This window comes from Marmota flaviventris, chromosome 8 (assembly GCF_047511675.1).
Source record: "Marmota flaviventris isolate mMarFla1 chromosome 8, mMarFla1.hap1, whole genome shotgun sequence".
Taxonomy (NCBI): domain Eukaryota; kingdom Metazoa; phylum Chordata; class Mammalia; order Rodentia; family Sciuridae; genus Marmota; species Marmota flaviventris.
This window is the reverse complement of record NC_092505.1, coordinates 80,397,471-80,409,626: the sequence shown is the minus strand read 5'-3', so window position 1 is coordinate 80,409,626 and position 12,156 is coordinate 80,397,471. Positions and strand designations below refer to the sequence as shown.

Genomic DNA, 12,156 nt, shown 5'->3' with positions numbered 1-12,156 from the left:
AATTCTTTGTTAATTGCAATTTTCTAAACTTTGTCTTTTCTCTTATAGGCTCAGTCTCAAGATATAGTTCCAACAATAGGATTCAACATAGAGAAATTCAAATCATCCAGGTAATCCCCTTTATCCCTTTGACTAAAAGTCATAGATATGATTATGTCAATACGAATACCAATATTATATATAGCTATAATGCACTAATAAAAAATAAATAAAGTTATAAAAAGAAGTTGTGAATAAAAAGTAACCATATTAAATCTGCCTGAGCCTGATCATCCCTCCTAGTCTTAGAGAAAGTAATTTGTTATTTTAGAAACCTGTAGATTCTAATACTTTGTACCACTACCTCTGGTTTATTGTTCAAAACATAGAATTTAGATTCTAAGTAACCTCATTAGCAAATAAAGTATCTTTTTGTGTTATTCATTACAAAAATCATATGTACGAATTCATTTTTTGGAACTCTTAAAAATTGGCCCACATTGATTATTATATAGCAAGGGTGATTTCTTTGAAAACAATTTAAAATACTAAATAAAAGTTATACTGTAAGTTAGTAGCTTATAATATAGTCATACTTCATACTTTTTTTTAAGTTTGTCTTTTACAGTGTTTGACATGTCAGGTCAGGGAAGATATAGAAATCTCTGGGAGCACTATTATAAGTAAGTATGTTTATGAATATTGTTTAATGATTATATTAAAGTTTAATATAATATACTATAATTTAAGCACATATTCTAATTCAAATGTAATATAAGTAAGCACGTTTTTTAATTCAAATGCTTCAGGTCCTTCATAACATTGAGCTTTTGCATGTGCCATTCTGTTTTTAATGTCCCATTTTACCTTACATATTTTTAGTTTATGGTTAATTTATTCATGCTTTAAGAATTTGCTCAAAAGTCACCTCCTCTGTCACTGTTTCCCTATTTATTCTTTCCCCTGTGTTTGCCCACTACCTTATCCGTTTATATCTCTGTAATCTTACTTACTATTATCTCAAAGTCAAGTACTGTAGCTGCCTCCCTAATGGGATTGTGAACTTATCTAAGGATGAGATGATTTCCTTTCTTTAAGGCTTAGTATGATGCTTAGCATGTAGATAAAATATTATTACCAAATTTACTTAAAATAATAGTACTAACAGTTGATCTGTTTTTTCCATGAGCAATTTTAAACAGGATATTTTTCAGCATATGCAAATAAGTGTTCACTAGTTACTTCAGATTAACAGCTGTCAAGTTATTAGAATCCATATATGTTATACTTTCTCAAGATTTGCATTTGGTGTTAAATTCATTAACTTCTAATATTGATAGAACTTTTGCAGTATGTATAAACGTGGCAGTATAACCAATGTTATCCTGCAATCTGTACACATGGGAATAATAAGAATTCATACCCCATTTGAAACAAATGTATGATATATGATATATCAAGATCAATGTAATGTTTTGAGCAACTAATAAAGTTCTGATGTTTAACACCCCCCCCCCCAAAAAAAAGCAGTGTAACTCATTTTTGGAGTCTGAAACGTAAAAATAGTATTCCCCAACTAAATTCCCTTTTGATATTATGAACTCCTGCTTTGAAATGGTATAAGAAGACTACCACATCAGATTTAGATTTTAATAAGTTGATTAACTCTTTCTTGCAAATATAACAAATATTATATTCCTGGGATATGAACAAAAGGAGATATTCTTTTCAGTAAGTACTTAGAGTACATTGAAATTATTTAAATATGTAGATCCAGAGTACCTCTGAGGTAGAAAAAAAGGAGAGCGCTTCCAATTTGAGGATCATTTTGGAAAAGGAAAAGTAACATGTTTATGGTATCCTGCATTAAATTCCCTGGGGAATTGTGGAGATAATGATGATGATGATGATGATGATGATGATGATGATGATTTTTTATTTTTATTATTTGAAAATCTAAATTTTCAGTACATGATTTTTATTCTTCCTTTAGTTAGTTGATAGAAATTCCTTTTAAAATTGAATTAGAACAAGATATATTCCATGCTTTTATAATTATGTTAAAATGGATATTCTATTGTCATGTATAACTAAAATGAACCAATAAAAAAAAAGAAAAAAGTAAATCAAGGATTTTTAAGTACTGAACTTCATATTTGAAAAATGTTTTCAGTTTAGGGGTTAAGGAGTTTTGTATAATTATAAATTATTTGCTCCAAATTGAAAAAAAATACTTATCTTAATTACAGAGAACAAAAATACAGGGAAAAATAATACTTAAAACAAGAAAAAAATTTTCTGATTTCAACTCCTTTTACTGCTTTTGAAAGAAATTAATGAATTCAGGAACATTGTGGTTAAATTGTAGACTGAATGGTAAATACGTTTGTTGTTGAGAAGCCTACAATAATTAGTTTCTCTGTATTTTTCTAATTATAAAAAATAAGTGTATTTTAACCTATTAGACTGAAAAGGTTAAAAGATTAATAATACATACAGTAATAATTATTTTTACTATCAAAACAAAGCACTCCTATGAGAAAGAATGTCATTTGTTTCTTCAGAGTAAGATACATATGATCCTCCAGTTAACTTTTTTCATAAACCTTAGCTATAGTTCACATTACTTTAGAATGAATTCAGAAATAAAATGACTTGCTCAAAGTAATTGAACATTTTTAAAGCCCTTGATATTTCCAATTGTACTGGCTTCTATATCCACTAGCAGGGTGTGGCTGTGTTAATCTACATTTTCATTTTTTTAGATGATAGGATAAATGGTATTTTAGAAGTTTCATTTATTTTTATTCATTTGATTATTAATGACAGTCCAATAACAGAATGAAGTCCAACAACAGGTTTATTTGATGGTGCATACAATATATTATAACCTTTGAAAGAAGGGTACAGAGGAATCCATGATTTTTGAAATGCTGATAGGATCATTAAATGAGTTCAGTGGCTATCACCTTTTTTAAATGTAAACTAGGGTAAAATAAAAGCTATTTTTAAGTAATGTTTCAGGAGACTTTTAATTATATTTATGTATACTTGTATATACAATTCCTGCATCTCAGTGTAAAATTAGTTTTTCACTATGGTTTATGGTAAAAAGAAATTTTGAGAAATGCTATTGGGAAGCTTTATTTTTTCATATAAAAGTACAAACCATACTACAAAAAAAAGGCAAGGTATAAAACATCAGAATTCCATTTTAAATACAGACATAGATGTTCATATGTGAAAATACACAAAATGTCCATTGAGTTATACCAAAATAGTATATTTTATTTTCTATTTTATTATGCAGAGAAGGACAAGCCATTATTTTTGTCATTGATAGTAGTGATAGACTCAGAATGGTTGTGGCCAAAGAAGAGCTCGATACTCTTCTGAATCATCCAGGTATGTCTGTCTTTCAGTCTGTGATCTCTGTTTTAGGATCTATTTATGTGTGTTGTTTTGTTATTAGATAAAAACCAAAAATGTTGCTTATACTGTCTAATTATATTTTATTTAAAATTCTTGAATTTTAAAATGTGCTAGTTATGCAAAATTTAGAATAGCTTTATATCACCATATTGTTTAAATTTCAAAGCTCTTTGCAGTGTTTTCTGAGTCTCTAACATTTATTTCCACAAGAACAAAAATGTCATGTCAAACACAGTGGCCCATGCCTGTAGACCCAGCTACTTAAGAAACTTAGGCAGGAAAATCTCATATTCAAGTCTAGCCTTGGCAACATAGTGAGGCCCTGTCTGAAATAAAGTAAATTTTAAAAAATAAAAATAAAAATGCCCTTCTTTCCCAATTACATAAATAATATGTGCCAACAGAAAAAAAAAAGAAACAGAAAAAGAATAAAGTAAAAAATCTATATATTTCAACAGCCATTAAAATTAATTTGGTTACTTTTTTTAGATATATCACTCCTTGTATATCTGAGTTTGTGAGAGTGTGTGTATTATGGTTTGGATGTAATGAGTCTCCTAGAAGCTCACATGTGAGACAATCAATGAATTAATCCCAGTAGGGATTAACTGAGTGGTAACTGAAGTGGTAGGGTGTGACTGGAGGAGGTGGGAATTAGGCCATGGCTTTTAGGTATCTGGCAAGTGGAATTCTCTCTGCTTCCTGATCATGATGTGAGCTGCTTCCCTCTGTACACCCTTCTGCTATGGTGCTCTGCCTCATCTAGAGCCTCAAGGAATGAAGCCAACCTTCTATAGACTGAGACCTCTGAAACCATGAGCCTTAAATAAACCTTTCCTCCTTTACAATTGTGCTGCTCATATCATTTAGCAGCATATAAAACTGGTGTGTGTGTCTGTGTGTGTGTGTGTGTATGATCACAGAATTTCTTACGTATTTATTGTGGATATTTTAAAACAAATCTTTTTTGTTTTTAATCTCCAACTGCCAGCTCTCCACCCCTTTTTAACAGACTAGTATTAACAACTTGATATTTTTTCATTCACATTTTTTAAATGTGTCATGTGTATGAATGTATGAACACACACACACACATAAAAATATACCTATGTGAATTCCAAAGATATCTGTAAGATTGAGGGCTATTGGGGCTATTGTTGTTTACCAAAATGGGATCATATTTATTAGACTCTTTTGCATCTTCCCATTTTCAACACTACATGATGGAAATACTTCCAAGTCAAATTGTATGATTATGTGATCTTTTTAAAGATCCTTAACATTATGTACTATGAGTATACCATAATTTATTCAGTGACTTACCTATTGATGGATATTTTTCCCTTCCCTTTCCCCTATTACAAATAATTCTCCAGTATATTATGAAATTCTAAATTTCTAGCCTTATTCATGTCAAAAAGTTTTTAAATAATCCTTGTGCTAGGAGTTTTAGAAGAGAAGGGTGGTTTTAAAAAACTGTAGATTTGTTAGAAATAGAATAGGAATACTGTAGAGCTTTCCAACCTTCTTGCTAAGCTAGGGACATAGTTCAGTGGTAGAGCACTTGCCTAGCATGCAGAAGGTCCTGTGTTTGATCCCCAGCATTGCAAAACTTAAATACATAAATAACTCTTAACAAATCTTGCTGCTTAACCAGAATATCTTTGGTGTTTTTATATGATGATCTCAAAATTATTCAAAAAAAAATTTAAATTACCTAGCCTAACTAAGAACAGAGCAGGGAGGAAGAGCAGGAAGAAAAGATTAACATTAAACAGATACATGAGGTGGGATGGAAAGGGAGAGAAAAGGGAAATTGCATGGTAATGGAGGGAGACCCTCATTGTTATACAAAATTACATATAAGAGGTTGTGAGGGGAATGGGAAAATAAACAAGGAGAGATATGAATTACAGTGGATGGGGTAGAGAGAGAAGATGGGAGGGGAGGGAGGGGGGATGGTAGAGGATAGGAAAGGTAGCAGAATACAACAGTTACTAATAGGGCATTATGTAAAAATGTGGATGTGTAACCGATGTGATTCTGCAATCTGTATTTGGGGTAAAATTGGGAGTTCATAACCAACTTGAATCTAATGTATGAAATATGATATGTCAAGAGCTTTATAATGTTTTGAACAACCAATAAAAAAAATTTTTTAAAAATAAATAAATAAATAAAAATAAACTACATTTCCCCCCCCCAAAAAAAAAAAAATTACCTAGCCTATATCATTTATGTATCATTTCCACTTTTAAAGCTTATTAGTTTTGATCTGGGTTGAGGAGGCATTTTTGATCAGATGTTTCCTTTTTATTGATCTTTCTACCTATCCCTGCAAAGTTGTTGACTAATGAAATGAAATAGTTCTTAACAAAATCTGCCTCAAACACAATGGGAACCTTAGATTCTTCAACCAAAGCTTTGTCTGTATACCTTTTGTACTGATTAATTTAATTTATGGTATAGATTTTCAGGGGTGGGATTTCTCAGCTGAAATGCATATGAATCATTTTTTTTAATGAAAGACATAAAAAAATCTTTGAAGAGCAAAATAATGTACCATGAACGCTCAAAAGTCATGATGGACAAGGGAAAATATTTGCAACTAATATAATAGCTATAGGGCATACTACTTGTGTTCCTACAAATCAGTAAGGAAATAAAAAGTTAATTGAAAACAGAGAAAGGCAATGAATTATCCAGATATAAGTGTAGCTAGTTCAACAGAAAAGGTACATTTAACATATTTTGTAAATATTATAAGATTCGTGGCTTTTCTCAAAAAAATACAAATGAACACATTGGGTTCATACTTTTTACTAATCATCTAGCATATGGAAAAGATTTTAAAATTTTGGTAACTCTTTTTTGGCTAGGGAATGGAAACCTTTAATTTTATAAATTGTTGCTGAAGCGCAAATTGATAGAGATTTAAGGAAAGATAGCCTTTGTTTAAAAATACTATCTATCAAAAAAACAGCAATTTCCATGTCCTTTGACCTAGCAATTCCACTATCCTATTTATTCTGTGGGCATACCCACCTTATATCCAAATGTATTCATTGCAGCATTGTTTGGGCTGGAGCTGTGGCTCAGTGGTAAAGTGCTCGCTTGGCATGTGTGAGGCACTGGGTTCCATACTCAGTATGTAAAGAAAATAAAAGTATTGTGTCCATCTACAACTAAAAAAAAATTAAAAAGATTAGTAACAAATACATTACACTTTTACATTTAATTAAATAAATTATGTTGCATAGTACTAGAAGACAAAATGTAACAAGCAATATATTTGAACCTTTTGTATAGATTCTTCTTCGTAACCGCTCATTGAGTCCCCTTCTCCAACCTCATCTATCTTTTGTTTAAAGCTTCTAACCAGAAGGCAGATGGTCTTAGGAAGAAATATCAATAAAATTTTCTTTTTGCTCAAATACATGCTTGAAAGTATGTGTCTTTAAATGTTTATCATGTGTCATATAGAAAGAATTAACTGGAAAGCATTTTATTTTAATTTTAAGAATTTGGGGCAAAGTGACCCCATAAGCTGAACTTGTAAGATAGTCTTCTTTTCTCTTTTAGATATTAAACACCGTCGAATTCCAATCTTATTCTTTGCAAACAAAATGGATCTTAGAGATGCAGTGACATCTGTAAAAGTGTCTCAGTTGCTGTGTTTAGAGAACATCAAAGATAAACCATGGCATATTTGGTAAAGTTTTATATTTACTTTATTTATCATTCTGAAAGATATCCAAGCTTCATTGTTTTGTTTCTGATCTCATTTTATAAATGACCAAGCAGAGTACTAGGTAAAGTAAGGATTTGTTTTACAGAATTGTGGCAATGCAGATATTCAGAAATATATTACTGTTAAAACCCTTTTAAATCCTTTTGGAGATAGAAAAATGTAAACACTATTATAATGGAATAATTTAAGTAGCCCACTTATTCACCTGACTTCAACCACAGAGATTTCCTTCTGTATGTGGAAACATTTAACCATAACCCCATCTCAGGGCATTTGTACTTGTATATTCTCACCTCTCCCCCATCTGAATCATTCTACAAAATATTTTTTTCTGGCTTGCTGTGGTACTTCCTTTAGGACACCATATGACCTCTATTGTTTGTTTATTTATTTTTAACTTGTCTTCTTATACTAATAAGTTAGTTCTGTAAGAGTTGAGATTTTGTCATTTTCTTTTTTCTTCTCACTTCTGTAACCTCTGCAATAGTGATAGTACCTGGTAAATAATAGATACACAATAAATATTTGCTAAAATAAATAAATAGAAATAACAATTTTATTTGGACAAACTAATAAAGTTGAAATCTCAAATGATTAATATCTGAAATTATTATGCATTATTTGGAAAACAATTTCTTACTAATATATTATATACCTTTCTGTTAAAATGTATCAAAAATAATAACTAGAGGTTATATATTATTATATACTGTTAGTACCATCCACTCCCTTCTACCTACCACCCACTTACCTCTCCCTGTTGCAAGATGACCTTCTCTTACCAGAGTTTTCTCCTTTTTATAAGAGTTACAGAGACTAAAGGGAAAGGTTGAACACCAAAGTAGAGAAGAGGGAGTAAAATAAGAAGCAAGAATGTAGTAGAGCTTACATTAAGAGCTAGCCTTGGTGCTGAATGAGTAATTATATTTCCCCATATTGCAGATGTTAAAATTAAAGACAAAGTGTTAAGTAACCTAGCCAGGTACATGCAGCTCATAAATATAAAATTGTGATTGAAATCTACTGGGCTTCTATTCTATTCTACCAGCTTATCAAAGTTATAATTATGGGTTATAGATATCAGGTTACATTTCAAATAAAGTGACTCTTGTCATGTAGCTGTTTTACAGCCTAAGTCAAGCATTTTGTGTGTGTGTGTGTGGTGCTGAGGATTGAACCCAGGGCTTTGTGCATGCAAGGCAAGCACTCTACCAACTGAGCTATATCCCCAGCCCAATTCAAGCATTTTTTTTTTTGTAAGTAGCTGTTATTGAACCTTCAAGGCTAGTTGAAGTAGGATGGTAACTCTACAAACTTTACCACCACTGGAATAATAACTCAAAGTTTACATGTTGTTAATGTAAGTCTAAGTACTATTCTTAGAATAACTTTAGTGATATCTATATAAATTATGAAAATGTTTTTCATGTCTTGGTCCTGAGCCCTCAGTCTTTAATTTCCTATTTATATTCAATGTCATTTCTTAACTGGTTTTCCTTAAGTGTATATTACTAGAATGTATTAATTTGTCATGTGGAAAAATTGTAATTTTTTATTCTTACAGTTCATTATGTAATGAAATTGATTTGTTTCTTATGGATTTTATTTCAGTGCTAGTGATGCCATAAAAGGAGAAGGATTGCAAGAAGGTGTAGACTGGCTTCAAGGTACATCACAAAGTACTGTGTATCTTTAGCCTTTACTTCTTTTCCACTCATATTATTTTCTTGTCTACATTTTATTTTTATTATATCATTGCCTTTTTCCTCTTGTCTCCATCTGTTTCTGCTATCAGAAAAAACAGTACAGTAAGTATCCAATAGTTTGTTCCATTTACTTTTACGCTTTAAGTTTCATATGTTATTTAAAGTGTTTGCCTCTTTACAATCAATATATATGACAAATCTAGAAAATAATTTTAATTTATGGCACCAAATTTCCATTAGAGCTAATAATTGAAGCACATTTGAAGTTTGGTATGATTATTGGGCTTCATTGTCAATAACTAAAAATAAGTGTGAATGACATGTATCTTCTAAGAATCAGGCTATAAATACTCCATGTGTAGCTTCATTTATATATAAAATGTATATAGAACTTTTAACACATGTTGAGTATTATAAATACTGCTATTCTATGATGCTTTATGTATTTGTAGTTCTGTTTGTTATTCACCAAAACAGTTATCATAGGTTGATGCCAGCCAATATATCATGGAATAAATTAAGATGCATAATTTCCCTAATGTTACATTATCTGCTAGCCACATAAATACCTTGATGCATGTAAAACAAGAAGAGAAGTCCATGAAGCCAAGTTCTATAGGTATTTATTGCATAATCTGGACAACTAGGTCAAAAGTTTTTTTTTAAATAGAACAACTAAAGATCATTCTTAAGGAGACTCTTACTCTGAATAAGGGTAAATAACAAGATATAAATTCTAATTATTGTTTTTTGGTTATAAATTCTGATTTCTTCTACAGTGATCTTCTACATATTGGGAAAAAATAGCAAGGATCTAGCACACATACACCAAGTTAGATTCTTAGATTATGGTAAAGGAAATGATCAAGGTAATGGGATGAATTCCCACCACAAACTGATGGAGTCAGATGAAAATTCCAGAGAATGTATCAAAAACATGTTTTCATCCCTCTTTTCTTCACAAGTTCTTACTGTTATAGTGAAGATGTTATAGAATAGAAACCCTATGATCAATCATAATAAAGTTATTCAGAACATAGTACTTAACTGAAAATAAGTTTGTATTCATCTAGATTTTAAGTTAAGCTCTTAGGCCCTTCCCACCCACCTTGGCTTTATTTTGTCTGTAGCAATCAGGCCACTAGGTGTCAGTAAAGATCCAACATCATAGTACCAACTGCCAACTCCTCTTGACACCAAATTTTTGTTTCTTTGACTTTTCTCACCCATTAACTGTCTTAACTTCCAAGTCTTATGAAGGACACATTGTTGGAAATGCTTTTGTGTCCTTTTGTTATCATCTTACTTTATGTTCTCTTTACAACAGTCTTCACAAGGTAAGTGGTAGTATCCCTATTGTCTCTAAGCAGCATGAAACACTAGTAAAACACAGTGGGGCTCTTGAGTCTAGTAGATTTATTCCCCTATTTATTAATTAACCTCTTAACCTATTAGCTAACATCTCTTAGTGTCTTGTGAAGATAATTTTCTTCATCTGCAAAGTTTTAAAATGTCATAAATTATACAAATTAATTATATATTGTCTCTGTTAAAGTACTAAAGAAGTCAGTGAATGTTAAATTTGCTCTTTTACCTAACTACACTATTTAACAGAGGTATAAATTAATAAATATGTAGATAAAAAATAAAAATAAATATATCAGTTTGGTTTAAAAAGATTCTTTGTTCATATTTCTTATATAATAATAAATAGTTTGCATTTTGATGTTCCCACTTATATCCCTCTATTTGAAGAGATGAAATCCTATCTTGCAAAATAAATAATAGTAAATGCAAGAGACTAGTCTGTAATTGTTAAATCATTAGTTAAAAACATTTATATAAATCTAACTATGAAAGATGTTTTGAACTTTGGTCTCTTCATTTTGCTTTTAGAATCTGAAATTTCCTATCATGATAAACAAAAAGACCTCTGGTTCATTTTGGACCAATTTCATCTCATTATTTTAAGCTAAAATTTAGAAACATTTTTGTGAAATACTAAATGATGCATAGTCTATGACTCTATTCTCTTTTGGAAAGAATCTCATTACTTAAGCACCTATAACCACCCAAAGACAACCCTTGAGTAGAATATGAAGTTTTTTTTTAATCCTCCAGAAAATATAACTGAGCAATAAGTTTTCTAGCTTTGAAACTTTGAATAATGCTTAAAGATTATAAACCTTTTTGTTTTGTTTTTGTGGTGTTGGCATTTAAACCCCAGAGCTTCATACATGGTAGACAAGCATACTACCCTTGAGCCATATCCCCATTCTACTTCTAGATTTTAACATTAAGCTGTTATAAACTATGCATCTGGAAACTCCAGTGAAAAACAGAAGATAGAACACATAAACAGTTTTATTCCCAAATCTCACTAACAATAAAGGGACCTTTTAAAAAGACATTAACCTATGTGGGCAAAATGAATGCAAGTGGTGAAAAGAACAGCCGAATTTTGGAAGGTGAATCTGATGGATGTTGATTGATTAACAGATCTCAGAAAGCTGAATCCCAAGTTAGTACTGGGGAATCCTGGAAGGCAGCCTAATTTGCTTTGCAGATCCTCTTGAAAGCTCAGAAATTGGTGGAAATTTAAAATAAGGATGAAAATGGAATTGAAGAGAGAAGATATGGCTATATATCCTTCCCACAAAGAAGTTTGAAGGAATATCTGTATGGAAGTCAAGCAGAATATCTTTGGACTAGAAAACACCAGACATAACTGTGTATGGTAATGCTGAAGTGAAAGTCAGAAGTGACTAAAAGTTTTCATATCAAATATTGTAATTCTGTCTTCTACTTTTCCCAGGAAACACTGAAGGTAGGCAAAAATTAGGAAAAGTCATCTTTAAGGAATTAGACCAATGTAGTGAAAAAACCTAAAGGTATTAATGTTGGAGATTCCCACAGAAATGACTTAGCCAGACACTATAGTGAAGACCATATTTGACAAGCTCCTCACATATTTCCAGATTCCAGTGTGCCTTCTTAGTGTTCACATGTACGTATGAACAAGTGGCAAATGATCACCAGACATGAGGATGAAAGCATTGTGAAATATGGGAATGTAAAAAAACAAGAAAAGCAGGTTAGAGGAAGTAGAACTTAGAACATTTTGAAAAACCGTTAAGTCTCCTCAAATAGATAAGATGCTGTCTTCATGAATAGGACCAGGATACTACTTCTTGATAAGAAACAAAAAACAAACAAACAAAAAAATAATCCTTTGAAAATAAGAATAGAATAGAAAAAAATGGAAAAGTCAGCAAAAAATAAATAAAA

General features: G+C 31.0%; 1 protein-coding gene across 3 annotated transcripts in view; it reads left to right on the top strand.

The window, feature by feature from the left end:
• Window positions 1-12,156, top strand: part of Arl6 (ARF like GTPase 6) — a 31,749-nt gene that overhangs the window by 11,605 nt on the left and 7,988 nt on the right. For all 3 annotated transcript variants that reach the window (XR_011708355.1, XM_071615430.1, XM_027943227.2), the window contains 5 exons: window positions 49-110; window positions 594-662; window positions 3,290-3,384; window positions 6,994-7,123; window positions 8,774-8,829. Coding sequence is in view for 2 of the 3 variants with exons in the window: in XM_071615430.1 (XP_071471531.1) it covers window positions 49-110; window positions 594-662; window positions 3,290-3,384; window positions 6,994-7,123; window positions 8,774-8,829 (412 nt within the window). In the remaining variant the exon portion in view is untranslated. The remainder of the gene's footprint in view (window positions 1-48; window positions 111-593; window positions 663-3,289; window positions 3,385-6,993; window positions 7,124-8,773; window positions 8,830-12,156) is intronic.